Source organism: Rhinolophus sinicus, linkage group LG03, assembly GCF_036562045.2.
Source record: "Rhinolophus sinicus isolate RSC01 linkage group LG03, ASM3656204v1, whole genome shotgun sequence".
Classification (NCBI taxonomy): domain Eukaryota; kingdom Metazoa; phylum Chordata; class Mammalia; order Chiroptera; family Rhinolophidae; genus Rhinolophus; species Rhinolophus sinicus.
This window is the reverse complement of record NC_133753.1, coordinates 99,797,383-99,822,240: the sequence shown is the minus strand read 5'-3', so window position 1 is coordinate 99,822,240 and position 24,858 is coordinate 99,797,383. Positions and strand designations below refer to the sequence as shown.

Sequence of the window (24,858 nt, the reverse complement as noted above, 5' to 3'; positions counted from 1 at the left end):
CTATCTCAGAGACCGCAGTGCGGCGACGGGGGTGGGGGGAGGCCGTATTCTTGGGTTAAAAAGAAGCCTCACTGTCTGAAGCCCGAACAGCGATTTCTGGGAGAGCAGGGTTGAGGAAAAGTCACCGCCTGGGGTCCCTCGGGTCTCTGTAGTGACCCCACCTGCGGCAGAGGCGGCTGCCGCTTCCCTTCTGGTGGCGGAAGAATCCAGAAAAACGCGGGAATGCACGAGGCGCGTTGCGCGCAGGCGCGAGCCCAACGTCTAGTCCCAGGGTTGGTAATTGTCGCGAGGTTTGGAGGTGTAAGAGCTCGTGCTTACCACGTTCCAGTCACACTGCTCCTGCAGCCTCGTGCGGCCACCAGCTCTCCCGCCTGCCGCCCCATCACGTGGGCTCAGGCGCGCTGGCCGCCAGCTTCAACCTTCCTCCACCCCATCCCCGCCCCTCTACCCTCAATATTCCGCCCCCTTTTTCCCCTCTCCCCCACTTCGGCGGGTCTTCTCACTAGACTACTAGTAGCTCCTTCAATCTGGCTTCTCAACTGCCATAGGCTGGGCTCCACCCAGGCCCCACCTTTAAAACCGGGTCGCCACGCCCCTGAAAAAGACCACGCCCCCCACTAACCTCCTTAGTTCAACCGAATCCCGCCCCTCTGCCGAGCTTCCCCACTACATTGGCTTAATTTCTCCCTTGACCCCGCCCCTGAGGCCTATTCCTAACCATCATTGGCAGAGCTCCGTCCCGGGCCCCGCCCCTTGTCCGGCTCCCCGCTCCCATTGTCTCCGCAGATGCTTCTGGTCCTAGCTATCGTGGTGGGTGTTCAGTTGTCCGAGGTCGTGCTCTTTCTGTAGCTGGCGGGGAGGTTCCCACGGCAGAGAACCGGCTTTCTGAGTTCGGGCGGCTCTTCTTTACTCCTTAGGATTCACTTTGCTGTTCCAGGGTCGCAGCAGCTATGTTCGCGCTGCGAACTCTTCTGCTTCTACTGCTGCCTCTGTGTCCCGGTCCTGGTCCTGGACGCGGGAGCGAGGCAAAGGTCACCCGGAGTTGCACTGAGACCCGGCAGATTCTGGGCGCCCGGGGATATAGCTTAAGCCTACTCCCTCCCGCCCTGATCTCAGGTGAGGAGAAAGAGGAAGACTAGAGAATTGGGGGTAAGGGAGGGGGCGGGGCGGGTCTTCTTCATCTCACAATAACTCTTCTTCAGAGTGACCGTTATAGTAATCTTTTCATCCTATCGTAATAACATCTCTCCTCCTCCTGAACTTCCTTACCAGGATCACAATAACGCTCCTGTTCACATAATGGCACGCTTACTCTACCCCCACCCCAGGAATACCTTTCTAGTAATTAGCATCCACCTCTATGTTTCTTTCTTTACAGCCCAATTTGTTCTCCTCTCTATTTTTAAGAGCACTACGATAATACTTTCTTGCTCACCAAGTAACTCCGCCTCTCCAAACCCCATTCTTCCCATAGAAGCCTTCCTGTAAGCCATCCTTGTAAGTCTATAGAGGCCTGGGGTATGTGATGTTGGGGAAGGTCCCCTGAGGAACCTCTGATCACTAATTTGGCCCATCACTATCCATCCCTTGGCTAATGACAGTGAACTTGGGATGGGTGAGGGAATAATGTGGGGATAGGGTCAAGTGAGGATGAGGGTGCAGACAATAGACAAGAAACCAGACAGGTGAAAGAGAAGGGATGGCCCCAGAGATAGGGAGAAGGAAGGAATTTTATAACATCACTTTCCACCATTCCTTGTGTCTCCTCTCTCCAGGTGAGCACCTCCGGATCTGTCCCCAAGAATACACTTGCTGTTCCAGTGAGATAGAGGAGAGGCTGACCTGGGACACTGAGGCTACCTTCCGAGGCCTGGTGGAGGAGAGTGGCTCCTTCCTGGTACACACGCTGGCTGCCCGGCACAGAAAATTTGATGGTGAGGATTTGGAGTCCCCAAACCTGGCCACATATCTCCTCTCTGTGCTCGTGACCCCAGCAAGCATACTGTCCCAACTTCCTACTCCATCCGTCAGGCACCCCAGCACTGGCTTAGCCCCGCCACCACAGGCTCTCTCCAGGTCCTGCCCCACCCCATTCCCAGTCTGCCCAGGTCTCTGAGAGTTGCTCAGTTTCTAACTCACTTGTCTTTTCTCTTCTCTCCCCCGCCCCCATCTCTTTCTGCCTGCCTCTGCCCTTCCACTTTTCCGTCTTTCTCTGGCCTCACCTCCCCTCCCTTCCCATCCCTTTCTTCACATTTGCCACAGAGGTTTTTCGGGAGATGCTCTCATCAGCTGAGCACTCCCTGGCCCTGCTCTTCCACCGCTCCTATGGCCGCCTGTACTCCCAGCACACCCCCTTATTCAGCGGCCTGTTCTCTCGGCTGCGGGACTACTATGAGAAGTCTGGTGAGGGGTTAGATGACGCCTTGGTGGATTTCTGGGCACAGCTCCTGGAGAGAATGTTCCCCCTGCTGCACCCACAGTACATCTTCTCCCCTGACTACCTGTTCTGCCTCACACGCCTCGCCTCCTCTGCTGATGACTCTCTGAAGCCTTTCGGGGACTCACCCCGCCGCCTCCGCCTGCAGGTGAGGGGTCCTAAGGCCTGAGTTTCAGCCACCTCTGACCTAGTAACCTCTGAACTGTGCACTCACCTCCAACTTAATGACCCTCCTTCTTGCCCCAGTCACCCCTGACCTGGTGATCCTCACATCCTGCATGGCAGCCATCTCTGACCTGATGACCCCTATCTTGAGCCCCAGCCACCCCTGCCTGCCCTAATGCTCCTTAGTCTCCTTTAATTGGAGGTGCCCCCACTCTTATCCTGTGCTGTCGTTTCACACACATCCCTGACCCACTCACCTACTCTTGGCCCCCAGCCACCTTTCTGCCAATTCTTCCCTCATCCTAATATCTTGACTTTCTCTGGTTCAACTAATTGTGAATTAGGCACTAATATTTGAGAAGGATTTTCACTTTATAGTATCTCATTTAATTGTCATAGTAACTCTACAAGGTAGATGGTAGTATCCCTGTCCTACAGGTGAGAAAACTGAGCTTCCCAGAAGTTAAGGTCTCACTGCCAGCAAACGGTAGAGCTGTGTTTCATACCCCTGTCTTCTGGCTTCAAGTTCAGTCTTTGTTCTATGCAGTCTGTCTCCAAACCCTGTAAAACTCAATTCCCTCCATCTTTTGCCAAACCCAGTTCCCCTTCATCCTTCTAGACTATAATCCTCTGAGCCTCTTGAACCTGCCTCCCTGTACCACTTGACACTCCTAACCACCCCAAGGTAACTCCACAAACTTAACCCCCCTCCTCGTCCCCTTGGTACAATCTCTTGGCCCCAGTCTTGATTGACACATGACAATATTGTGGTTTTTCTCACCTTCTTTCTTCTCCCCCAGATTACCCGGGCTATGGTGGCTGCCCGGGCCTTTATCCAGGGCCTGGAGACCGGAAGAGATGTGGTCAGTGAAGCGCTTAAGGTTAGAGGGGGCCTGAGTGTAGGTGGGGCTCAGGGAGGGAGAGGCAGAGTAGGAGAGGCCCCTTGTGGAAGAGTTAGGAGCCAGCTGGCAGGAGAGACCTGTGGCCTTCCCCTATCAGCCTCGAGGCTATGGCGTCCAGAGTGAATCAGGAAGGAAGGGGGCCAAAGTGAAGTCTCCCCTGCGTCATGATTCATGACCACCTCCCACCTGTGACCCCTCCTGCACCTCTGAGGACACATACTCCGCCAGCCTCTAGGGTCCTTGCCGTCTCCATAGCATCCCGAGATGGGAGTACTGGCTCCCTTGGTTTCCTCCACATCCCCTCAGTGGCTCTGCTTTCCCTGCTACTAAAGGCCAGATTCCTGACCTGGCCTTCAAGGCTCTGTCTCCACTGCCCAGTCTCTTCCCAATCTCCCAGCCTTACGACCTGCATCCTGTCTTCCTTCCCCAACCATAATGGACTCACTCTTGTCTTTAAACCTTTTCTCAGAGGCTGCCCACCACCACCACCACCACCACCACCACCAGCACCACCACCACCACCACCACCACCACCACTGCCTCTCTAGCTCCATCCCTACCAAGAGGCATATCTGCAACCTGACCTCTAGGAGTTTCCCTTCAGTCTTTTGGGGTCTCACCTGCTTCCACGTGGAGTCACCAACACTAGCCATTCAAGTCAACTCTCCACATAGGGCCTGGGAAGGTGGGGTGCACAGATTTCTCTCTGTGCCCAGCACCAAGCTTGGCTGAGGGCAGCCTCAGTGTTTGTGGATGACACAGCCCAGCTCTCTTCCCCCAGGTGCCCATGTCCGCAGGCTGCAAGCGGGCTGTGATGCGTCTGACCGGCTGCCCCCTTTGTCGGGGGGTCCCCTTGCTGCTGCCTTGCCGGGGCTTCTGCCTCAATGTGGCCCATGGCTGTCTCAGCAGCCAGGGACTGGACCCTGACTGGGGGGCCTATCTGGGTGAGGACTCAGGAAAGCCTATGGAAGGCTGTCTGTGTAGGGGTGAATGGGGATGGACTGGGAGGGAGTTTTAAGCCACACTGAAGGGGAATTTGGGGTGGGTGGTAGTTCTTCTCATGTGAGTCGCCCCAATCCAACACCTTGCTCCCAGGTCAGGATTTGTGGGAACTTCCTAGTTCAGTGGGTACTTCCCTGGCTGTCCCCTCAGTTTACCCTTTGTGTTTCTCCCCCTCCTTCAAGATGGTCTCCTGTTTCTGGCTGAGAAGATCCAGGGCCCCTTTTCCTTTGAGCAGGCAGCCCAGTCCATTGGGGTGAAGATCTCAGAAGGTTTGATGTATCTGCAGGAGAACAGTGTAGCGGTGTCCACCCAGGTACAGGGGCCTTGAGGAGCGTGGGAGTGTTCATCTCCGAGGGTGGGGGAGACAGAATGGGGGTGTCAGCTCAGGTACAGGAGAGAGAATGTGGAGGCGAGGGCCTGTGGTTGGGGGTACATTGTGGAGTGTCAGGGAGACATTGTTGGGTATCTGGGGAAAGTGGGGTGTCAGGGGAGATTGAGGTGTTGGAGCAGGGATACAGTGTGGGTTTCACCGCGTGTGGGTTTCACCGCGTGTGGGACGCCTCTTCCCTGTGCTACAGGTGTTTCAGGAATGCGGGGGGCCCCCAAAGGCACCTGCCCGTTCCCGCCGAGCCCCGGCACCCCCGGAAGAGGTGGGCCGGCTCTGGACGGTGGGAGTGGAGGAGGAGCGGCCCACGATGGCATCGGGCAACAGCCTGCCCCGGCTGGTGAGTGGGGGGCAGGCAGCGCGGGGGCATCAGGTTGGTGGGTGGGCACGCTGTAGCTCTGCCCGCTCTCTCTGCTTGTCCAGGTGTGGGAGCTCCGCGAGCGGCTGGGCCGGGTCCGGGGCTTCTGGGCCGGGCTGCCCCTGACTGTGTGCGGGGACCCCCGCATGGCGGCAGACATCACGCAGGAGGCGGCGCCCTGCTGGACTGGAACCGGGCGGGGCCGGTGAGAGTCGGGCAGGCTGGCGGTGGCGGCTGCGGGCTGCCTACACCGGAATCTGGGGGCGGGGCGGGTCCGCCGGGTCAGGCGAGATCCTTCGGGGGCTGCTCTGCTCGTAGGTACTTGTTGCCCGTGGTCGGAGGCTCTCTGACCGAGCAGTTCAACAACCCAGAGGTGGATGTAGAAGCTTCGAACCCCGATCTCCAGACGCGGACACGGCGGCTGCATCTCCGGGCAGCCACCATCAGGATGAAGGCAGCCGCTCTGGGACGCGACCTGGAACTGGAGGACTGGGGTAAGACCCTGGAGCAACCGTGGGCCTGTGATTAGACCCGGGCCCCGCCCACTGCCTTCTGAGTCCCTCCCCTCTCATCTCAGTTATCATTCATTACTCATTCATTTTACAAACTAGCATTACTTACCTTACAGGTAAGGGGTAGAAAAGCAATGAGAGAGAGGGTCTCTTTGGGAGGACTCCAAAATATTCTTACAGAACAATGGGCAAAGGGCTGTAGGAGGTTGGCAAGGGTGAGCAACGCCAGCAAGGCAGGGGAGCCTGGTGGTGGTGCCATTCGGCTGGGTCGGGCGTGTGGTAGAGTTTGCCAGAGAAGCAAGGCAAGGACATTGGTTTTCTTTCTCTCTCCCACTGTCTGTCTCTGTGTCTCCTCGTCTCTCCTCCCCCACCCCTCTTGCTGTCTGCTGGCTGCTTTTATGTATGTCTGTCTTGTCTTTTCCTGTCTATCCTCTCTTCCCATCTGTCTCTTTTCTGTCTCTGTCTCATTGTCTCTTTTCCTGTTTCCCATCACCTTCCCTCATTCCCTTGTCTGCCTGATCTCTCTCTCACTGCCTTCCTGTCACTTTCTACCTCCTCCCAACCTCCAACTATCTATCTGTGTCTCTCCTGCCACTCTCTTTCTTACTCTGTTTTCATCTTTCTATCTCTCTCGCTCTGTCTTTCACTGCCCCTCTTACTGATCCCTGTCTGTCCCTGATTCTCTCCCTCTGATCCTCTCCCTCCCTGCAGATGAGGATGCCAGCGGCTCTGGAGAGGGACAGCACTATGCAGATGACTGGATGGCTGGGGCAGCAGCTGTGGCCCCTGCAGCCAGGCCTCCTCGCCCTCCTCGAAGAGATGGTGCTGGAGGCAAAGGCGGAGGTGTCATCATCCGCCACAACCAGGGCAGGAGCAGGACTGGGGGGACATCGATTGGTTTTCACACCCAACCCATCCTCATTCTCCTCCTTTCAGCCCTGGCCCTAGTTGGACCCCGATAACAGGGGAGGGGTGCCCTGGCATTAGAAGGGTTCACGGCCCTTCTCCTCCCCCCTCTGCTGGGTCTGGGGAGGAGTTGAAGGGCCTGCAGAGAAGATAGAGAAGGGACTTTTTGGGTGAATGGCTGGGGCCCCGAGTCCAGGAGATTCCCACTGGGAGTGTGTAGGTGTTCACAGTATTTATTTTTTTCATTTGGTGTCTAGGGATGGGCATGGTGGGGTATTTATTTAGGAAGGAGGTGTGGTCTCCAACTCAGCCCCAAGGAAGAGAAGGGGAGAAGCTTTAGAGTATCATTTGGTGGGTGGGGTTTGAAGGAAGTTGGAAGTGGGGAGGGGTGGGGGCACCTGGTCTCAGAAATGGACAAAGCTGGCTGCTGACCAGGTGCAGGGCAGGGGACTGGGGTGTGTGAATAGGAAGTCAGGATCTACAGGTCTGGGTTCTGTTGAGTTTTTTCAGTATCAATTTCTTAAACTAAAATACAAAAAAGAAAAAAAAATTCGCAACTAATGACCTCTGCCATCCACATCCTTCACAAATTTTGCATTTTACAAATAAATAACTAATTTATTGGACCCCAAGTGTGAGTTTCTGTAACTTCAGCGTCCCTCCCTGAGCCCTGGCTCCTGGCAGAGGCCCCAGAGCCTCCTTGACGGCTCATTTTCTGCCTGCTTCTCTCCTGTCATGAAACCTCTCCCCTGACACTGAGTTTGGGCAAGTTATCCACCCTGTAGATCTGAGAACCTTCATCTGTAAAATGGGGAGAAGTGTGGGGCCCAAATAGGAACTGTGTGAGGAAGCACCTTGTCACTGGCAAAATTCTTTTTGAACACCAGGCATCAGTATTTTACAACCCCACTGCTCCCTGCCTTCCAGGCTGGGGGGCTATTCTCTGCAAGTCAGCCTCTGGCTACTTTGTCAAAAGTCTTTGACAATGTCTGCTTTCAACTCTTGTTTGTCTGTTACTTTCTCCTTTCTTTCTGTCTCCTGAATGAGTTTTTTGTTCTGCAGAAAAAGGAAGAGAGAAAAAGTATAATTGATTCCTAAGTGTGAAAGAGAAGCGGTGTCTTCCAAGGGTGGGCTGGGTGCCTTGAGGAGGAAAAGTTGCAGCGAGTGAGACCCAGATAAGCCATCAAAGCTGAAGCAGCTGCAGGCACTGGCCAGACAAAGGGAGGGAGAGGGGAGGAGCCTGGGCACTGAGAAAGTTTATGGGGAAAGTTGAGCTGAGCGGGAGGAGCCGGGCCGTGTCTGGGGTGGGTGGGTGGGAGGACCAGACCCCGATTTGCCTGCTGCTCCTCAGGTGGCATGGTGAGTGGGCAAGTGACACCCAGGCTGCAGCCAGTGGAGGGTTCTGGAATTTATGGGAGGAGTTGGGTGGGGGGGGTTCATAGCACCCGAGAGGGGCCAACAAAGGGCTGGTGACTAAGGAGTCACCAAGGTTGGAGGGGACAGAGGGCTGGAATCAAGGGTAATGGGAGGAGACAGAGATGGGTGGAAGGAATAGAAATCTGGATACGGAGTCCTGTGCTGGGCTGGATCCTGGGGGCTGTGTTGGGGGAGGGAGTTGTGGGGTGATGCCAGAGGGGGCGGGTCTCTAGGTAGCAAGTATGGGTTCTCTGTCTGGGGTTACTCCAGGCGCGTCCTGGAAGGGGGCTGTCAAGGCTTGTTGGAGGGGCTGTGGCCTGTGTTCGTGGGTTGTAATCTGAAGGGGTGGGTTTGGACTCCCAATTGATTAGGAAACTGGGGCCTGGGAAAGAATTTCAAGCTCAGTGTTTGAGTCTGTCAGTATCTTTGTCTCCAGAGTTTTTTTTTCTCTCTCTCTCTCTCCACCTCCCTCCCTCCTTTCCCCTACCCCCACTCTCTCAATCTCTTCTGGGTGCACTGATGGGATTGGAAAGTGGGAACGGGGGTGTGGGGGGCTGTGTTGCAGGAACTGGGTTTCATAAGTAACGCACGTCTCCCCAGCGCCTTCCACACTGGGGACTGCCCTGTGCCAAGAGGGAAAATAGATGTCTGAGTTTAGACCAGATGGCTGACTCTTACTCAGTACACTCCCTCCTGTGGCCTCCCCTCCCCTGCTTCATCTGACCCGCATTCTCTCCTTATGGCTACCGCTTTCAGCCTCCAAATGGGGCTCTTCATCCCGATCCGTCACAGACAGAGGCTGAGGAGGAAGTCAGTGGCCTGGCCATGTCCACATCAGTCTTATGAGCAGACTGGTCTGATCTTTCTTGCAGGGTCTCTGTTTTTCTCCCCTTCCCTTCCAAATCCCTGAGGCTCAGGGAGAAACTGTAGGTGGTGGTTGAGGGAGATGGAGGCTGACAGCAGAGGAGTAGTTGTGGGGCCACCTTGAAGATATGTATATAGAGAACACACCCCTCTCGGAGCCAGCCCCCTGCATGAATTAGGTCTCAGTTGCAGCAGCCAGCGAGAAGGCTCTACCCTCTCCTTAGCCTCCCCTCCTTCCCCTCATTTCCCTTCTAGACGCTGACAGAGGCAAAAATCTGCTAACTCAGGGGGCAGACTCAACCAGGGCTGCAAGCAGGCCTGGGGAATGACCCCTGATCTCGAACCTGCGCCTTCTGTGGCTGCACGGCTATCTCAAGCTGTCTCTGCCTCTGTGCCTGACCATCGCCCTGTCACCCTTCCCTGTGCCACATGGGCCCTCTGTCTCCTACCAGGACCAGGCGTCTCTGGGGCCCTCGGAGCCTGGGGGTGGCTCTGGGAGTCTTCATGACCATCGGATTTGCCCTCCAGCTCTGGGGGGGGCCCTTCCAGAGGAGGTGAGTTTCATCTTCTCCCAGCGCCCCGTAGATGCCCCCCACTTGCTCCTCCCAATCCCACCTGGAGCTATGACTCTTGGGAACTCCACACCCTTTGTCCTTGCTCCACTAGACACCCATCCACCTTCTGGTGAGGGACAGGACACTTCCCCTCCTGTCTCTCCCCAGGCTACCCGGGCTGCAGCTCCGACAGCCCTGGGTCCCATCCCCAGGGCCAGCTGTTCCATCCTGCCCGCCCAGGCAGCGACTGGTGTTCCTGAAGACACATAAATCTGGGAGCAGCTCTGTGTTAAGCCTACTTCATCGCTACGGGGACCGACATGGGCTGCGTTTCGCCCTCCCTGCCCGCTACCAGTTCGGCTACCCAAGGCTTTTCCAGGCCTCTCGGGTCAAAGGCTACCACCCTGAGGGTGGAGGCACCCAGCCCCCCTTCGACATCCTCTGTCATCACATGAGGTTCAACCTGAAAGAGGTGAGGGGGTGTAGAGGGGTGGGTGGGACTGGAGAGAGACGGGATCAGGTCTGTAGACAAGACAATCAGGGGAGGAGGCCCCTGGCCTGGGGGCTCCCCAGGCATCAGTTCACCCAAAAGTTGGGCATTGGGGCCACAAAGGTGAGGTTTCCTGTTTTCCTTTCCTCAGCTGTCAGTAATTTCTGAGAGCTGAAGTCCTGCCCGCTCCCATCTGAAGCTTACTCAATCTCCGTTCTTAACCAATTTATACTGCTGGTGTCAGTGCCCTGCCAGCTCTGACCCCACCCCTCCGCCCTCGAACTCTCCCTCCAGGTGTCCCCTGGCCCTTCTTGGCCCCTTCCACTGACACTACCAGGACCTCTGCTCAGCCACTGCCCTCTGACCCATCTTACTCTCACTCCCCTCACCATGTCTGCCAGATTTTAAGGATCAGGTATACGCCAAGCCCTCGCCCCTTAAAGCCTCACTTCTATGGGGGGAGACGAGTACATGCACTCGCATGTACAACACAGGAACCTGAGAGCTCGCGGAGAAAGTCAATGCGCAAATGAAAACATACAGGGACTAACTTTTATTGAATACTTCTTGAGTGCTAATCTCACCATCACCTTGCCAGGAAAGTATTAATCTCACCATCACCTTGCCAGGAAAGCATTGTGTTTCCATTATATACAGATGAGGAAATCGAGTCTCAGAGAGGCTAAGTGACTGGTCTCTGTTAACCGGATTTGAACCCAGGCCCATTTGCTCCAAAGGCAAAGCGCCTTCTGTGGCATGTGTGCATGTGTATGTATATTTGTATTTGGAACAGTGGGGACAATATTCATCAAAAGAGGTGGAGCTTTCTGGAGAGGTAGGTTTTAAAGGAAAGAATGGACATGATTTTGTAGTAAGGAGAACGTCAGGCATACTTAAGAGGGAACAAAATATCAGCAAAGACGGTGGTGGTGGTGGTTTCAAGAGGGGAGTGTATAGAGGAGATAGAACTTCAGCGGGGGCTAAAACACACTCCCGCTGAAGCTGGAGCTGAAGAAAGCGGCTAAGGAGCATGTGATCTAATGGTTAGCAAGGGGCCACTGCTAGGCGTGAGGTGATGGCAATAGTCTTTGAGGGAGATTTCTCTCGAGGTTAGGATGATGACCTTCATTGTCACCACCATTCATTGACTACCTACCTTGTTCCATCTACTTCTACATTCTTCAAGGTAAATATTAACTCAGATTTATATGGAGGAATGAAGGCTCTGAGAAGTTCAATAACCTGCCCAAAGTTACATAACTGGTAAATAGCTGAATTGGGATTTTATTCCAGGTCCACCTGATGCCACAGACCATTCTCTGCACTGTTCTTCTCTGCCTTCAAAGAGACACACAGTTTACAGGCTCTGCCCTGCAGGCATGCCCATATTAGCAGATCAAATTGGAGGACATCATGTCATGGAGTCAGGTTCAATGACAGACGTCATGTTCAGAGGCAAAAACCCTTCCAGGAGTCCAGGAGCTGGTTTCTGACATGGATCTACCAGGCTCAGTCCCATTCCCACATTACTTCTTTCTAAGAAGTGTGATCAAATGTCCCAGGCCTCAGGGAAGCCCCCTACCAGGTGGCCATGGCTTCCCAGTGTCCAGTCCAGGGGTGTCTTTGGCTCTCCAAGATGCCCAGGAGCCCCAGAAGTGCCCTGTCCTTTGGCCATCTTGGGCTTGTCTGCTCATCTGACACCTATACCTGACACAACATTATAGTTGCCCCCTCTCCTTCCTCTTTGCTGCCTGTGAACCCCCTCCCTGGCCCCCAGGAGGCCTGAGGCCCGTTCTTTTCTTGGAGCTGTGATCAAGAGTCCCACAGTAGGTACTTAATAGTTTTTGTTGGAGAAATTAACACAAAGTTTGATTCCTAGAAGTTTTACTGACCAAGGCAGAGAGAAAGCCCCCCAAAAATAAATGTTCTCTAGGAGCTTCTCAGGTTCCAGGTTCCTTTATATCCTTTATCCCATGCAACCTCCATAATCAGCTGGGAGGAAGGTACGAGTATCCCCATTTTGAAGATGAGCAAACTGTTCTCAGAGGCATTAAGTAACTGGCCCAAGATTTATCAACTAGTGAAAGAAGATGGTGAGGGCGGGGGGTGGGGTGAGGTGGTGTTTCCTATTAGAGCTGCCAGGAGGCGGTCTGAGGAGGCTAGGCGATCTGCGGGCATTGGGCTTGCACTTAGTTTCTTCCTGGCCCAGTTCTTTCTCCTATATGTTTTTTCTCCTCTGCAGGTACTCCAGGTCATGCCTTCCGACAGCTTCTTCTTTTCCATTGTCCGAGACCCAGCAGCTCTGGCCCGCTCTGCTTTCTCCTACTATAAATCCACCTCATCAGCCTTCCGCAAGGCACCTTCCTTGGCTGCTTTCCTGGCCAATCCTCGAGCCTTCTACCGGCCTGGGGCCCGTGGGGACCACTATGCACGCAACTTGCTATGGTTTGACTTTGGCCTCCCCTTCCCTCCAGAGATGAGGACCAAGAGAGGAAATCCTCATCCCCCCAGAGACCTTAATCCCCCACAACTGCGTGTCCTGCCTTCTGGTGCTGGCCCTCGAGTCCATACCCTAGATCCCAATGCTCTCTTCCATCCTGCTCCCACTGCTGCTGATGGTCACAGCCAGACATCCAGCCCTATCACTTTAGATTTGGGGTCTTCGTCCTTCATCCAGTGGAGTCTGGCCTGGCTGGACTCTGTCTTTGACCTGGTTTTGGTGGCCGAGTACTTTGACGAGTCATTGGTTCTATTGGCAGATGCTCTGTGCTGGGGTCTAGATGATGTGGTGGGCTTCATGCACAATGCCCAGGCTGGAAGTGAGCAGGGCACAAGCCCTGGTAGCGATGGTGGACTGACGGCTGAAAAGAGGCATCTGACTGCACGGGCCCGAGCCTGGAACAACTTGGACTGGGCTCTTTATGTTCACTTCAACCACAGTCTGTGGGCACGAATAAAGCAATATGGCCAGAGCCGGCTGGAGAGTGCAGTGGCAGAGCTCAGGGCTCGCCGAGAGGCCCTGGCTAAACATTGTCTGGTGGGGGGTGAGGCTTTAGACCCCAAATACATCACTGACCAACGGTTCCGCCCTTTCCAGTTTGGGTCAGGGAAGGTTTTAGGCTATGTACTTCAGAGTGGACTGAGCCTCCATGACCAGAAGGAGTGTGAGCTCCTGGCCACCCCTGAGCTACAGTACAAAGACAAGTTAGATGCCAAGCAGTTCCCCCCAACAGTCACTCTGCCCCTCAAGACTTCAAGGCTATTCTCCCCCTAGGCATTAGACCATTAAGTCTTAGGTTGAAGAACAGCTACGTTACAAGGACACAAGTGATTAGTGTGGGGCAGCCAGATGACATTTCTGCTTCCCTCAGAAAGCATGTCTGCTCCCTAGAGGACAAATAGAAGTTTGCACGGATGTGGGCCCAAAGCACTCCAAGCCTGTGCCAAGGAATCTAGTCGTTCAGCAGCTAGCAGCAACCCCAACCCCCATTTTGCCTCTACCCCTTTCCAGTCGCCTGGCTGGTCCGTGTAACAGTGTAACACTCTCTGGAAGGAGCAAACCATGGTGTAAACCAGAGAAAGTTTGGGATTCGGTGGATATTGGAATAATACCTCCATTTCTCTATGAAACATTTGTTACTGAGCTATGCTCATTTCACTATGAAATATTTGTTGAATGAATAAATAATTTGAAACTTGGACTTGCTTTATGTAGGGAGGAAAGGGGAGGGGATGGAGCATTCCCTTGGGAGAAGCGGGGTTGGAGGGGGTTCTTTAATATCTCCTCTTTAAGAAGTCTGCCTGTAGTCTCTCCTAAATCCTTCTTGCTGCAGCCTAACACTAGCCGGACCCCACCCCTCTCTTCCAGGGTCCGGCCACCTACAAATTCCGGGGCCTCAGAGGCCACGCCCCTTCCGCTTCCGGATTTTCCCCAGTCATTCAGCGCCGCACCCGGTTCCGGCCCCGCCGGGTCGCGGTTCCTAGTTCATTGCGCCGGTTCCCGGCCCCAGCGGGTCTCTTGAACCGGCGCGGCCGCGCGCAGCCCCCGTCAGGTGTCGGACTCCCCGGACCCCCCCCAGCGGCCCCTCGCCCTCCGCCTCCCCGGCCCACTTCGCCCCCAGCCGGCGCAGTCCTCGCCGTCCCATGGAGTCCCAGTGCGACTACTCGATGTACTTCCCGGCCGTGCCGCTGCCGCCGCGCGCGGAGCTGGCGGGGGACCCAGGCCGGTACCGGGCGCTGCCCCGGCGCAACCATCTCTACCTGGGGGAGACTGTCCGTTTTTTGCTGGTGCTGCGTTGCCGGGGCGGCGCGGGCTCCGGCGCCGGGGGTGGCCCGGGCTTGGGGTCCCGTGGGGCCTGGGCGGAATTGGCGACTGCCCTGGCCGCCCTGGCCTCGGTCAGCGCCGGAGGCGGGGCGCCAGGTGGCGGTGGCTCCGGCGACCAGGATCCTGAACCTCCAGGGGGCGGGGATCCTGGCGGTGGGGTGTTGTTTCGAGGTTGCAGCCCCCTTCTCACCCACGGCCCGGGCCCTGCTACCTCAGGGGGAGCGACCACGGTGAGGAGCCGGGGTGACACGGCACAGGGCGGCGGGGAGGTTTGCTGGGCTCCAAAGACGGGAGAGGAGAGGGACGCTGGAGGGATGCAAGAGGCAGATGACGGATGAAGAGAGGGGAGGGAAAGAACCGCGCACCGCAGATCTTAAAGGGAACGCTCCGGGCTGCCTCTTTCTCTTGACCTCTTCACCCCTTTTCACACACCCCCTGCCCCCAGCTGCCTGTGGAGGAACCAATTGTGTCCACAGATGAGGTCATCTTCCCGCTCACTGTTTCACTGGATAGACTGCCCCCAGGGACACCTAAGGCCAAGGTAAGATTGGCAAGGGGTGGAGCTGTTGTCCTAATTTAGATGCTCTTTCTAAGGTTGGCTGGCTGTCTCCTTTTGACTGTGGTCCTGTGTCCCCTTTGCTCAGATTGTAGTGACTGTGTGGAAGCGGGAGGTTGAGGCACCAGAGGTCAGAGATCAAGGCTACCTGCGCTTGCTACAGACCCGATCTCCTGGGGAGACCTTTCGGGGCGAGCAGAGCGCTTTCAAGGCCCAAGGTGGGGAGAATTCAGGGAGAAAACGCTGGAGTCTGGAATTGGGGGAACACAGTGGAGGGTTGATATTGGCGAGTGCCTGATCTGAGAAGAGGGAGATTAGAACTGTAAGAGGTGAGGTCTGTGCCCAGCCAGTCAGTTCTTGCCTCGCCCTCTCCTGCAGTGAGCACCCTGCTGACTCTGCTGCCCCCTCCAGTTCTGAAATGCCGCCAGTTCACTGTGGCTGGAAAACACTTGACCGTTCTCAAGGGTGAGCAGATCCGTGGCTCAGGTCTTGGGCGGCAGCAAGGGCACTGACTGGGTGGCAGTTACTCTGTGCAGGCTGGTGGGGATAGGTCCATTTTGGGGGGATTAAAGTGGGGTCTTATGGGTCCAGATACTCTGAGCTGAGCTGGTTACCTCCGACAGTGCTGAACAGCTCCTCCCAGGAGGAAATTTCCATCCGAGATATCCGCATTCTCCCAAACTTCAATGCCAGTTATCTACCTGTCATGCCTGATGGCTCTGTGCTGCTGGTGGACAATGTCTGGTGAGGTCCTGGGGAGGGACAGGGCTTCGGAGTGGTGGGGATGGGGGCAGGGCTGAGATCTTTGGCATGGAAAGATCCAGCTCTGTCCCTTCTTCTGAACTAGTCACCAGTCTGGGGAGATCTCCATGGGCTCCTTCTGTCGGCTCCCTGGTACCTCTGGCTGCTTCCCCTGCCCGCTCAGTGCCCTGGAGGAACACAACTTCCTGTTTCAGCTGAGAGGGGGTGAGCAGCCACCTCCAGGGGGCAAGGAGGTAAGTATAAGGGGCTGGTGTGTTCAAGGAAAAAGGTTAAGAAAAAGCAGTAGGAGGGAAAGGCCAGGGGGAGTGACTAAAGATGAGAGGGGGACAACCTCTGATACTTGTGGTTTCCTTTGTCCATCCCACAGGGCCTAGAAGTCCCCCTGATTGCTGTGGTTCAGTGGTCCACCCCGAAGCTGCCCTTCACCCAGAGCATCTATACCCACTACCGGTGAGTATGTGGGAACCCCTGGGGCACCATTCTGTTCACCTTTGTTTTGCAGCTCACACACACATCTTGCTTTCCTCTCACTGCTTCTAGCCTGCCCAGCATCCGCCTGGACCGCCCGTGCTTTGTGATGACTGCTTCATGTGAGTCCCCTGTTCGGACCTACGAGCGTTTCACTGTCACCTACACGCTGCTTAACAATCTCCAAGACTTCCTTGCTGTGAGGCTCGTGTGGACCCCGGAGCACGCACAGGCTGGTAGGTTGCTGCCAGGTGTCCCAAAGAAGGGGAGGGGAAAGGAAGAAATCATGGAGGTAGGTGACTTGTAGCAGGCTGCTTTGGCTCTGTACCTGGGTAGTCTCCAGTGTCACAGATAGAGAGTTTAAAGAGGTAGCAGGGCAGAATGATTTAAGGACCCTAACACTAGAGCTGGACTCCCTGGTATGTTTGATTTCTACCTCTGCCATTTATTAGCTGTGTGACCTTGGGTAGGTTACTCAAACTCTCTGAGCCTCTGATTTCTCATCTCTAAAATAGAAAAAATAATACCTCATGGGGTTATTATGGTGCATTAAAGATATATTATATGTGAAATGGTTAGAATAGACCTCAGCATACAGTAAACATTAGCGGTTATTATTTATAAAATAGGCAAAAGATATACTTAGTTTATTCCACAGGGTGGCTTTGAAGATCCAATAAGACTGCTCATGGAGGTGCTTTGTGAAATGAGAAACACTGTACAGATGTTTACTGGTCGCTGTTTCTGCCCCCCAGGAAAGCAGCTGTGTGAGGAGGAGCGCCGAGCCATGCAGGCCGCCCTAGACTCCATTGTGTGCCACACACCCCTCAACAACCTTGGCTTTTCGCGGAAGGGCAGTGCACTCACCTTCAGTGTGGCCTTCCAGGCTCTAAGGACGGGGCTTTTTGAGGTGGGCTGGGGAGGGGCTGGGGGGTATGGTGGGTGATGTAGAATGTCGGCCGGCGTAGGAGGTGGCAGGCCCGCTAGCTTCTACAATGTGTGGTACTCTAAAGCCAGGCAGAGGGAAGGTAGAATTTAGATCCAGCATTGGCCTATCAAGGGGGAAGATGATTTGAGAGGAGGCCTGGGGCCTAGAAGATGAGTGGAAATGCTGACCGATGTCTCTCCATCCCAGCTGAGCCAGCATATGAAACTGAAGCTGCAGTTCACTGCCAGCGTGTCCCACCCTCCGCCTGAGGCCCGGCCCCTCTCTCGAAAGAGCAGCCCCAGTAGCCCTGCTGTCCGGGACTTGGTGGAGAGGCACCAGGCTAGCCTGGGCCGCTCTCAGTCCTTCTCCCACCAACAGCCTTCCCGCAGCCACCTCATGAGGTATGGAACTTCGGGAGGGGTGCCATTGGCCTCTGTAGAAGCCAGAATTGGAGAGGAAACAGGGAGGGGTCCTGAGGTCTAACCAGAGCCCAAAGCCTCTGCCTTCTCCCAGGTCGGGCAGCGTCATGGAGCGCAGGGCCATCACACCTCCTGTGGCCTCCCCTGTCGGCCGCCCCCTCTACCTGCCCCCGGACAAGGCTGTGCTCTCTCTGGACAAGATTGCCAAGCGTGAGTGCAAGGTCCTGGTGGTGGAGCCCGTCAAGTAGCACCATGCTGACTCCTCCCTCTTACATTCCCAGAAACCCAACGCCCCCAGTGGGGGTCCTCGCTCTAGGCTGTGCCTCCCCAGGGATGCCTCCCACTGTAGGTGAGGAGGCCCAACTGGGCTGTCTGTCTGTGTCTGCTGATGAGGGAAGAAGCTGTGAAATGGGCGGGTATGGCTGCAGCACTACGCCAACAGTATTTCCCTGACTTCCTGAGGGGGGGCTGGCCCCTCCTTTTGGCCAGGGCAAGGGCTCCAAGAGCTCCCTTGTCCCCTGCCTTGTACCTTGGTTCTAAGTTTACAAAGTGTCTTCTCATTCCTATTAAGTTGTCTTTCCCACCTTTGACATTCCCTCCCACCCATCCACCCCAGGGCTGAGATTAAAAGGTGGTCATGGTAACGGGACCCTGACAATGACCCTCCTGTATCAGGGGTGAGGGACATAGCTAGGTGGCCTCCTCCCGCCCCTCATGTTTACGTTTGCAGCCTGAAGCACTTTAAGTTGTGTGGGTTTTTTGTTTTTGTTTTTTTTGGTCTGTTCCAGTAACTTATTCTCCAACTACTGCTTCCAACTGAAATAAGACTATTAAATGCCTGTTCAGGAGGGAGAAGAATGTGGTTTGTGTGTTGGTGGCAGGAGCAGAGACCCAGGGGCTCAAAATGATTCCCTTCAGCATGCATACCAAATAGCTTCTCTCAGCTCCCTTCCCACCTTTTTTTGTTGTTTTTTTGATTCCCAGAGATGGCCTAGCTCCACCCCTCTGGGCTGAGATACATGACTTTCAACTTTCTCCCCAGAAAGTATAAGACATGAGGTGTAACACCCTCCCCCCCACACACCAGCACACACATCCCTGGCCCTGAGAACATCAGATTCATGTTTATTAGGAGGGAGAAAGGGAGGGAAGAGGGAGGTCCCCTTGCCCTCACTATCCTCAACACAGCAGAGTCCCCAAGCCTCTGCCCTTCCAGGTAACGGGTGGTGCAGTGGGTGAACAGAAAGCCTTAGTTCTAGCAGCAGGCCAAGAAAAAGGTGGAAGAAGCTTGCATCTTCCTCATCGCAGAGGCTCATGGACCCAGTACACCTCTGCCCCTCGCCCTTGGCAGGTTCAGACATCAATAGGCTCCCGGCCTCGGTTCTGTCTCTTCACCACAAACACCCTCTGTCCTGACACAGTCACCAGCAGCGTGTGTTCTCCAAAGACCACTGCAGGGGAGACATACCTTCCCCCACCCCGAGAGAGGGAAGGGAACACACAGTTAGTGGAGTGCAGTGGCCTCCATTGGGTCACACACAACCTGGCTGGGATCAAAAGCCAAAGAAATCTGATGGTTCAAGGCTCAGAGATCTGAAGATGGAAGGTCTCCATTTAATCCCCTTCCTTCTCTTGCTTTTTCATACTTCTGATGCAGTGGTGAATCCCAAAGGGAAGACAGTGGCCAAGGGGAGATGGTGGGGGGTTGGGAGGAGATAAGTGTTTTTTCCCCTGAGGAGCGCACCCCACCTCTGGGAGCACCCCACTTCCTATCACCACCACCACGGGCGGGCACTAGGGCTCACCTGACAGGCGCTTGAAGGGTATGTTCATGCCATGGTGCAGCCTGAAACCGCAGGCTGTGCTGACCAGCTCAGAGATGGCACTGGCTGCTTGCTCATCATTCTCTAGATCCCCAGATGACTGCATGAAGATGGAGGAGACAGGATGACAAAAATTAGGGAACAGAATTGGCAATTTCTAGGGAACAGTCACTCTGGCTCTAGCATTGGTATTCTCTCCCTCCCCAGGTCTTGGCACCCCTCAGGTCGCCCAAGTTTTGGAAAAACAAACCTAAAACTTTCCTATGATGTTGCACTATTGATGCCATCGTTTCTCATCCTTATACTGGGCTTCCCCGATGAGCAGTGACTCTCATCCATTTCTTTACTGAGCATTCTTTCCTAATCCCTTGAAACTCGTTATCTCTCCCTGTCCCCGCTTATCTGTAAAATCATATTTTCAAAATCGGTGCACCCCCACCACTGGCTTGTTCAAGGCTGCTTTTCCTTAGTCTTCCCACTTGTTGCCCTGTCTGCAAAGTCTGAAATAAACATCCCTTTTGCCCTTGAACCCCTCCATATTACCTACCTAGTCCTTGGGCAATGATGTGACAGTGGCCCGGGCTGCCTCTTTTCTGGTGACTGTCACAACTTCCTACCTCCTCAAAATGGGCCTCTCACTAGGTTACTCAGTTTCCTCATCTGTAACTTGGAGACAACGGTACCTATCTTATGGGCTCGTGAAGGTTACATGAGATAATATTGGCAAGATGCTTAGAACAGCGCCTAGCAATATATGTTAACTGCTGTTATTCTATGTCACATCAAACTCAATGTCTAAAGTCAAGCCATCAAAATTCCCCTTACCTCTCCCCCTCCCCAATCAACTTCCTTTAATAACTTCCTATTAAGGCACCATCATTCTAGGCTTGCGTTCAGTTTTACTGGGTGGAATATCTCTAGTCATTACCAAGACATACTGAGTCTTTAAGTTCTCTTCTCTCCTTGCTGCTCATTGTCACCAGCTCAGTCTCATACCTTGATTTCCACCGCAGCAGCCTCTGCTTCTGGATCCTGCCCCTTCCAGCCCATCTTCATACTTAGTAGAACAATCTTGCTCAACTATTTCATCAGCTCATGTTTCTGTTCAAAAACCCTTCAAAACTCCTATTATCCTCAAGATTACCCCAAATGTGTTAACTTGGCCTTGAAAGTCCTCCACAATCAGATCTTTCCTTACTATATTCTCTTCCCCTAAACCTTTTCAAATTTTCAACACAAATCCACCAATTCAGACAGGCTCATATGACATTCCCGCAAATACATCCTGCATACTCTCCTTTTCTGCTTGTTCATAACCATCCATCCTTTAAGCCCAGCTGAATTTTTACCTCCTCCAAGAAGGATTCCTTGTCATAACACAAGTTATATCATGAAGGATTGAATCCTTTATTTTCTGGACTCCTTCAGTAGTCTTTACTCCTCACATTGCTTTCAACTTTTAACCTTAACCTTGTCTCTAAATTGGAAAACTTCTAGAGAGCTAACCCTATATTGTACTATGGAACAAAATACAAAGCCTCTTTAATAAATACCAAATAAAGACATATTGGAGAATAACCCAGGTAATCATAGTTAGCAACAAACCTGTAGCCAGTTGTCTGACTTTGGTAAAGTTAGTAAACCCTTTTACCTCAGAACAGTTACCACACTATGATTCCAGAGATTTATTTAATTATTGAAAGCTTACTATATGCCAGGCATGATACCGATTAAAATCAATAACAGCGGGAAATTAGGCTAAACTGGGCAATGTTAGAGGGATCACCGGGCCATGTGTACTACGGGGGACCCCCTCCCTTGCCCAGAACGCACCGCCAGCACTGCGCCTTCACTCAGCACCAGGTAACCGAGTTGATCTGGGATTCGCTCCAGCCCCTGGGTCAGTGCAGAAGTCTAGTGTGTAAAGATGCAATCAGTGACAAGCATGCTAAGAAGATGGCCCTCGATACTCTTCACTTGCAACCCGTCTCTCATGACAGTTTCCCGCCCCGCCCCGCCCCCGCCCCCTTTCCCCAGTCAGGGCCCTTCCAGACCCTCTTACCTCTACATGGCCTTCCACGCTCATCTTCCTGCACCTCCATCTGTCCTCACCCTCTGCCTCTGGGCTCCCTCGTTCTTTCACATCCCACCTTTGCTACCACCGGACGCCTTCGCAGCCCCACTGGCCCCTCTCCAGCCCCCGCTCCAATTCCCCATGTGGCCCCCCCCTCGTCCGCAGACTACTCCCCAGCCCCCGTACACCCTCCCACAGATCGCTCCTCAGCTCTCTACATCGCCATCCCTGCCATCTCCATTCTCTCTCTGTCCGGAACGGAGAGGAGGGGAAAACGAAGTGCGGGCCCAGGAACGGGCACCCAAAGAGATTGGGGAACAGGGACACGGAACCCCCCAAAGCGTACTCTCGCGCATGCGTCCTCACTCACCATCTCAGCCTTAGGTGCTGGGGAAACACCAGACCAGATAGGTAGCTTCCGGCTCCAGACCCAGGTCACGTGCTTCCACCGGGCGGTCTCCTTCTGCCCTGCGTCGCCGGACTTTAGTCCCGCCCCCAGAATACGGATTGGAGCTTGACTACGTCATCAAACTTAATCTGCTAGTGCGGAAAGCCGGTTTTCCAAGACGCACGCAAACACCCATCTCCCCGCCCCTCAAGCGCAGAGCTCTGGGCGGTAGCGGGGAGTGTTGGCTTAGGGGAAGGCCTGGTGGGGCGGGGCCGGAGGGAGAGGGTGGGCTGAGGCTGTGCGCCTGCGCGCCTAGTGTGTGTGGGAGGGGACCGGGTTCTGCCGGGGTGAGACAGCCTACTGATGTGAGCACAAGCGAGAGAGTAAAATGAAATGACGTGACGTGCATGTGAAGAGCTTTTCAAATGCTACTCTTCTGCCTATTCGAGACAGCTCTCTGTTTAAGACAGGGATTTGTTCCCCAAAAAGCGTTTCCTCACGGGATTTTGTGAGGAACGGTGTGATGGGAAATTGAGTACCCGCCTGGGCAAGACAGTTTTAATACTGAATATTCTCTGCCAGGAAAAGTTAGAAACATACCTTGGAGTTACTTTTTAATATGTGAGTATCACATAGGAATTTTCGTTTTAGTTTCTAAACCGGCTGCAATACTAATGTGACAGGCAGTGTTGGTAACGTGAAATGAAAAACGGATTCTAGAACTATTAATAGTAAGTACTTGGGGGAGGATGTGGAGAAATTGGAGTCTTCCTACATTGCTGATGGGAATGTAAACTGGTTCAGCTGCTGTGGAAAACATCAGCGATTCCTGAAAAAAAATATGGAGTTACTGTATGACTTAGCAATTCCACTCCTAGATATATAAGAGAATTGAGAGCATATCTTCACACAAAAACTTGCACACAAATATTTCTAACATCATTATGCATACTACCCCTGAGATGGAAACAACTCAAATATCCACAAACTGAAGAATGGATAAATAAAACGTGGCATATCCATACAAAGGAATATTTTCTAGCCATAAAAAAGGAATGAAGTACTGATACGAGGAGTCATCAAACAATACGGTGAATGTTTAAATTAAAAGAAACCTATTACAGTAAAAGACACATTGCCATTAATCCCCCTTAAAAGACTCCTCCTCACTTCGAACACACTTATCCCACTGTTCTTGCCACTTTCTGAAGCAGGTCTGGAAGTCTCTTTTGTGAGTATCTTACCTTCATCCTCCATCATGACAATGCTCTGTGTCACACATCGCTTCTGGTAAGGCAATTTCTGTCAAGTAAAAATATTGTGTGTCCTCATCCACCTTACTCACCAGATCTGGCACCATACAACTTCTGGCTCTTCCGCAGAGTCAAAATGATTATGAAAGGTAAATGTTTTGAATCGATTCAGGACATTGGACATCGAGGCAGCCACAACAGTGCAACTAAAGACACTGTGGGGACAGAGAGCAGTTTCCAGGCTCTCTGCCTCACGTGGAAAGGTGCTGGCTCAGGTAGTAGATGGCCATCAGCTGTGACTAGTTGGCCATCAGCCACTAATATAACTGCCTATGGCTACGCTAGGTTGGTTGGTTGGCAGAGAGAAGTGGACGACAGGTTGTGGATCATGTGGCTCCTGCTTCCTGTGTCTCTAACCCAGCCGCTGTTGAGACTATAGTGGTATGACTCCCCTACTTATGGCTCCGTGGGTGTTCCTTTTTGGCCTCACCATATCCTGCGTTCTTGTGTGGGGGGCGGGACCAGAGTCCCTGCATGACAGACACTCATGAAAGAGGACGTCCAGAACTGCTTCAGAATGTGGCAAGAATGATGCCATAAGTGTGTTTGAAGCAAAGGGTAGTATTTTGAGGGGGATTAATGGCAATGTGTCTTTTACTGTAATAATTTTTTTTTAAATTTAAACACCGTATTGTTTGATTACACCTTGTACATGCTACAACATGGATAAACATTGAAAACATGCTAAGTGAAAGAAATCAGACACAAGGCCGCATAGAATATGATTCTCTTCATGTGAATTGTCTAGACTAGGTAAATCCATAGAGACAGAAAGCCGATTAGTAATTGCTAGGGACTGGGGAAGAGGGTAATGGAGAGTGATTGCTAATGAGTAGGGGGTTTCTTTTTGGGTGACGAAAATGTTCTGGAATTATATAGTGATGATGATTGCACAACATTGTGAATGTAATAACAATTGAATTGTACACTTTAAAATGGTGAATTTTACTGTATGTGAATTATATCTCAATAAAATAAAACTATGTACTGTTTTTTGAGGGGAAAGCTAATTAGAGAAGATGGGTGCCCTTTTAAAAATGAGGCATGTTTATAATATAAAATTTAAACTGGAGAAGGACATAGAAAAAATTTTGTGGAGATGCTTAATTTGCAAAGCCTTCCCTGGATTTAAGATATTGATGACAGTTTGTAACATCATTTTTTTGCACTTACTGTTCAGAATATTTTCATCCATGCACTCATTTACCTTCATGTTAACTGCCCTGTAATAGTATCCCCATTTTGCAGATGAGGAAGTGGAAACTTGAGAGAGGTTGAGCCTTGCTCATAGGGACACAGCTGATAAGTGACAGAGCCAGATTCCAGTCTAAGTTTGCTGACAGTGAGGCTGATGCTTTTTCTATTGCTCCATGGGCCAACTACATTTAGTATTAGTTTTAAGCTACCTTTGATATTACCTCAGAATGTCTGCACTCATTTTTCTCGACACAGAGGAACGCTAAGCAGGACAATGCTCATCAGCCATCATTAAAATTATTTCATTTTCACAAACAGCTTGAATCATACTAGTCATGTAGAGAGCCAAGTTTCTCATTCTTTCATTCAATGAGTGTTAATTGAGCACTCTTCTTGGAATTGAAGGTACAATAGTGAATAAAAACAAGACTTTTTTTTGTTTTGTTTTCAAGAAGCTGTGAGGGAGAGGGTGAGCCAGACAATCAATCAATCAATCAATCAATCAATCAATCAATCAATAAGAAAATAAATGTTAATTGGTGAGAAGTGCTATGAAGAAAAATACAGAAGAGTTCCATTTACACTAAGTTGAAAAACATGAAAAACAAAATAATG

The 24,858-nt window shown here is 52.8% G+C and overlaps 4 protein-coding genes across 10 annotated transcripts; 3 read left to right on the top strand and 1 right to left on the bottom strand.

Moving 5' to 3' along the window:
* Positions 1–733: 733 nt before the first annotated feature.
* Positions 734–7,944, top strand: GPC2 (glypican 2). Of its 2 annotated transcripts, none has more exons than XM_019752684.2 (11): positions 734–810; positions 938–1,116; positions 1,776–1,934; positions 2,263–2,585; positions 3,403–3,483; positions 4,286–4,448; positions 4,689–4,819; positions 5,085–5,231; positions 5,315–5,454; positions 5,568–5,743; positions 6,473–7,944. In XM_019752684.2, the coding sequence occupies exons 2-11, from the start codon at positions 951–953 to the stop codon at positions 6,721–6,723; spliced, it is 1,737 nt and encodes a 578-aa protein (XP_019608243.2). In that variant the 5' UTR covers positions 734–810; positions 938–950; the 3' UTR covers positions 6,724–7,944. The 2 variants fall into 2 exon arrangements, with proteins under 2 accessions (XP_019608243.2, XP_019608242.2); XM_019752683.2 differs by having other exon boundaries at positions 765–810; positions 918–1,116; positions 6,473–7,943.
* On the top strand, positions 5,605–13,542 carry GAL3ST4 (galactose-3-O-sulfotransferase 4). 2 transcript variants are annotated; one of them, XM_074328328.1, is made up of 4 exons: positions 5,605–5,743; positions 9,203–9,501; positions 9,670–9,973; positions 12,234–13,542. In XM_074328328.1, exons 2-4 carry the CDS (start codon positions 9,377–9,379, stop codon positions 13,263–13,265), a joined length of 1,461 nt encoding a protein of 486 aa, XP_074184429.1. In that variant the 5' UTR covers positions 5,605–5,743; positions 9,203–9,376; the 3' UTR covers positions 13,266–13,542. The 2 variants fall into 2 exon arrangements, with proteins under 2 accessions (XP_074184429.1, XP_019608346.2); XM_019752787.2 differs by lacking the exon at positions 5,605–5,743 and adding an exon at positions 7,979–8,026.
* Positions 13,543–13,909: 367 nt separating this feature from the next.
* TRAPPC14 (trafficking protein particle complex subunit 14) lies at positions 13,910–18,306 on the top strand. 2 transcript variants are annotated; one of them, XM_019752784.2, is made up of 11 exons: positions 13,910–14,545; positions 14,761–14,856; positions 14,960–15,089; positions 15,250–15,336; positions 15,495–15,615; positions 15,719–15,866; positions 16,001–16,083; positions 16,174–16,337; positions 16,857–17,011; positions 17,237–17,430; positions 17,543–18,306. In XM_019752784.2, exons 1-11 carry the CDS (start codon positions 14,135–14,137, stop codon positions 17,694–17,696), a joined length of 1,743 nt encoding a protein of 580 aa, XP_019608343.2. In that variant the 5' UTR covers positions 13,910–14,134; the 3' UTR covers positions 17,697–18,306. The 2 variants fall into 2 exon arrangements, with proteins under 2 accessions (XP_019608343.2, XP_019608344.2); XM_019752785.2 differs by lacking the exons at positions 13,910–14,545; positions 14,761–14,856 and having other exon boundaries at positions 15,463–15,615.
* A 245-nt stretch (positions 18,307–18,551) lies between these two features.
* LAMTOR4 (late endosomal/lysosomal adaptor, MAPK and MTOR activator 4) lies at positions 18,552–22,290 on the bottom strand. 4 transcript variants are annotated; one of them, XM_074328329.1, is made up of 4 exons: positions 21,716–22,290; positions 21,105–21,185; positions 19,254–19,371; positions 18,552–18,916 (listed from the first exon to the last, which is right to left on the bottom strand). In XM_074328329.1, the coding sequence occupies exons 1-4, from the start codon at positions 21,716–21,718 to the stop codon at positions 18,870–18,872; spliced, it is 249 nt and encodes an 82-aa protein (XP_074184430.1). In that variant the 5' UTR covers positions 21,719–22,290; the 3' UTR covers positions 18,552–18,869. The 4 variants fall into 4 exon arrangements, with proteins under 4 accessions (XP_074184430.1, XP_019608348.1, XP_019608347.1 ...); XM_019752789.2 differs by having other exon boundaries at positions 18,552–18,899; positions 21,716–21,923; XM_019752788.2 differs by having other exon boundaries at positions 18,552–18,899; positions 21,334–21,721.
* Between the last annotated feature and the right edge of the window lie 2,568 nt (positions 22,291–24,858).

What these genes read in the sequence shown, in the direction of transcription:
- TRAPPC14 (XM_019752784.2), top strand. Translation starts at nt 14,135, where the DNA reads ATGGAGTCCCAGTGCGACTACTCGATGTACTTCCCGGCCGTGCCGCTG. An exon ending in GAGCGCTTTCAAGGCCCAAG is followed by an intron (nt 15,090 to 15,249) that starts GTGGGGAGAATT and finishes CCTCTCCTGCAG; the next exon opens with TGAGCACCCTGCTGACTCTG. An exon ending in ACACTTGACCGTTCTCAAGG is followed by an intron (nt 15,337 to 15,494) that starts GTGAGCAGATCC and finishes TACCTCCGACAG; the next exon opens with TGCTGAACAGCTCCTCCCAG.
- GPC2 (XM_019752683.2), top strand. Translation starts at nt 787, where the DNA reads ATGCTTCTGGTCCTAGCTATCGTG. An exon ending in CCGGCACAGAAAATTTGATG is followed by an intron (nt 1,935 to 2,262) that starts GTGAGGATTTGG and finishes CATTTGCCACAG; the next exon opens with AGGTTTTTCGGGAGATGCTC. An exon ending in GTGTAGCGGTGTCCACCCAG is followed by an intron (nt 4,820 to 5,084) that starts GTACAGGGGCCT and finishes CCTGTGCTACAG; the next exon opens with GTGTTTCAGGAATGCGGGGG.
- GAL3ST4 (XM_074328328.1), top strand. Translation starts at nt 9,377, where the DNA reads ATGGGCCCTCTGTCTCCTACCAGGACCAGGCGTCTCTGGGGCCCTCGG. An exon ending in GGGGGGCCCTTCCAGAGGAG is followed by an intron (nt 9,502 to 9,669) that starts GTGAGTTTCATC and finishes GTCTCTCCCCAG; the next exon opens with GCTACCCGGGCTGCAGCTCC. An exon ending in TGAGGTTCAACCTGAAAGAG is followed by an intron (nt 9,974 to 12,233) that starts GTGAGGGGGTGT and finishes TCTCCTCTGCAG; the next exon opens with GTACTCCAGGTCATGCCTTC.
- LAMTOR4 (XM_019752788.2), bottom strand. Translation starts at nt 21,357, where the DNA reads ATGAGCGTGGAAGGCCATGTAGAG. An exon ending in GTGAAGGCGCAGTGCTGGCG is followed by an intron (nt 19,372 to 21,104) that starts GTGCGTTCTGGG and finishes ATCTTCATGCAG; the next exon opens with TCATCTGGGGATCTAGAGAA. An exon ending in ACCCTTCAAGCGCCTGTCAG is followed by an intron (nt 18,900 to 19,253) that starts GTGAGCCCTAGT and finishes TCTCCCCTGCAG; the next exon opens with TGGTCTTTGGAGAACACACG.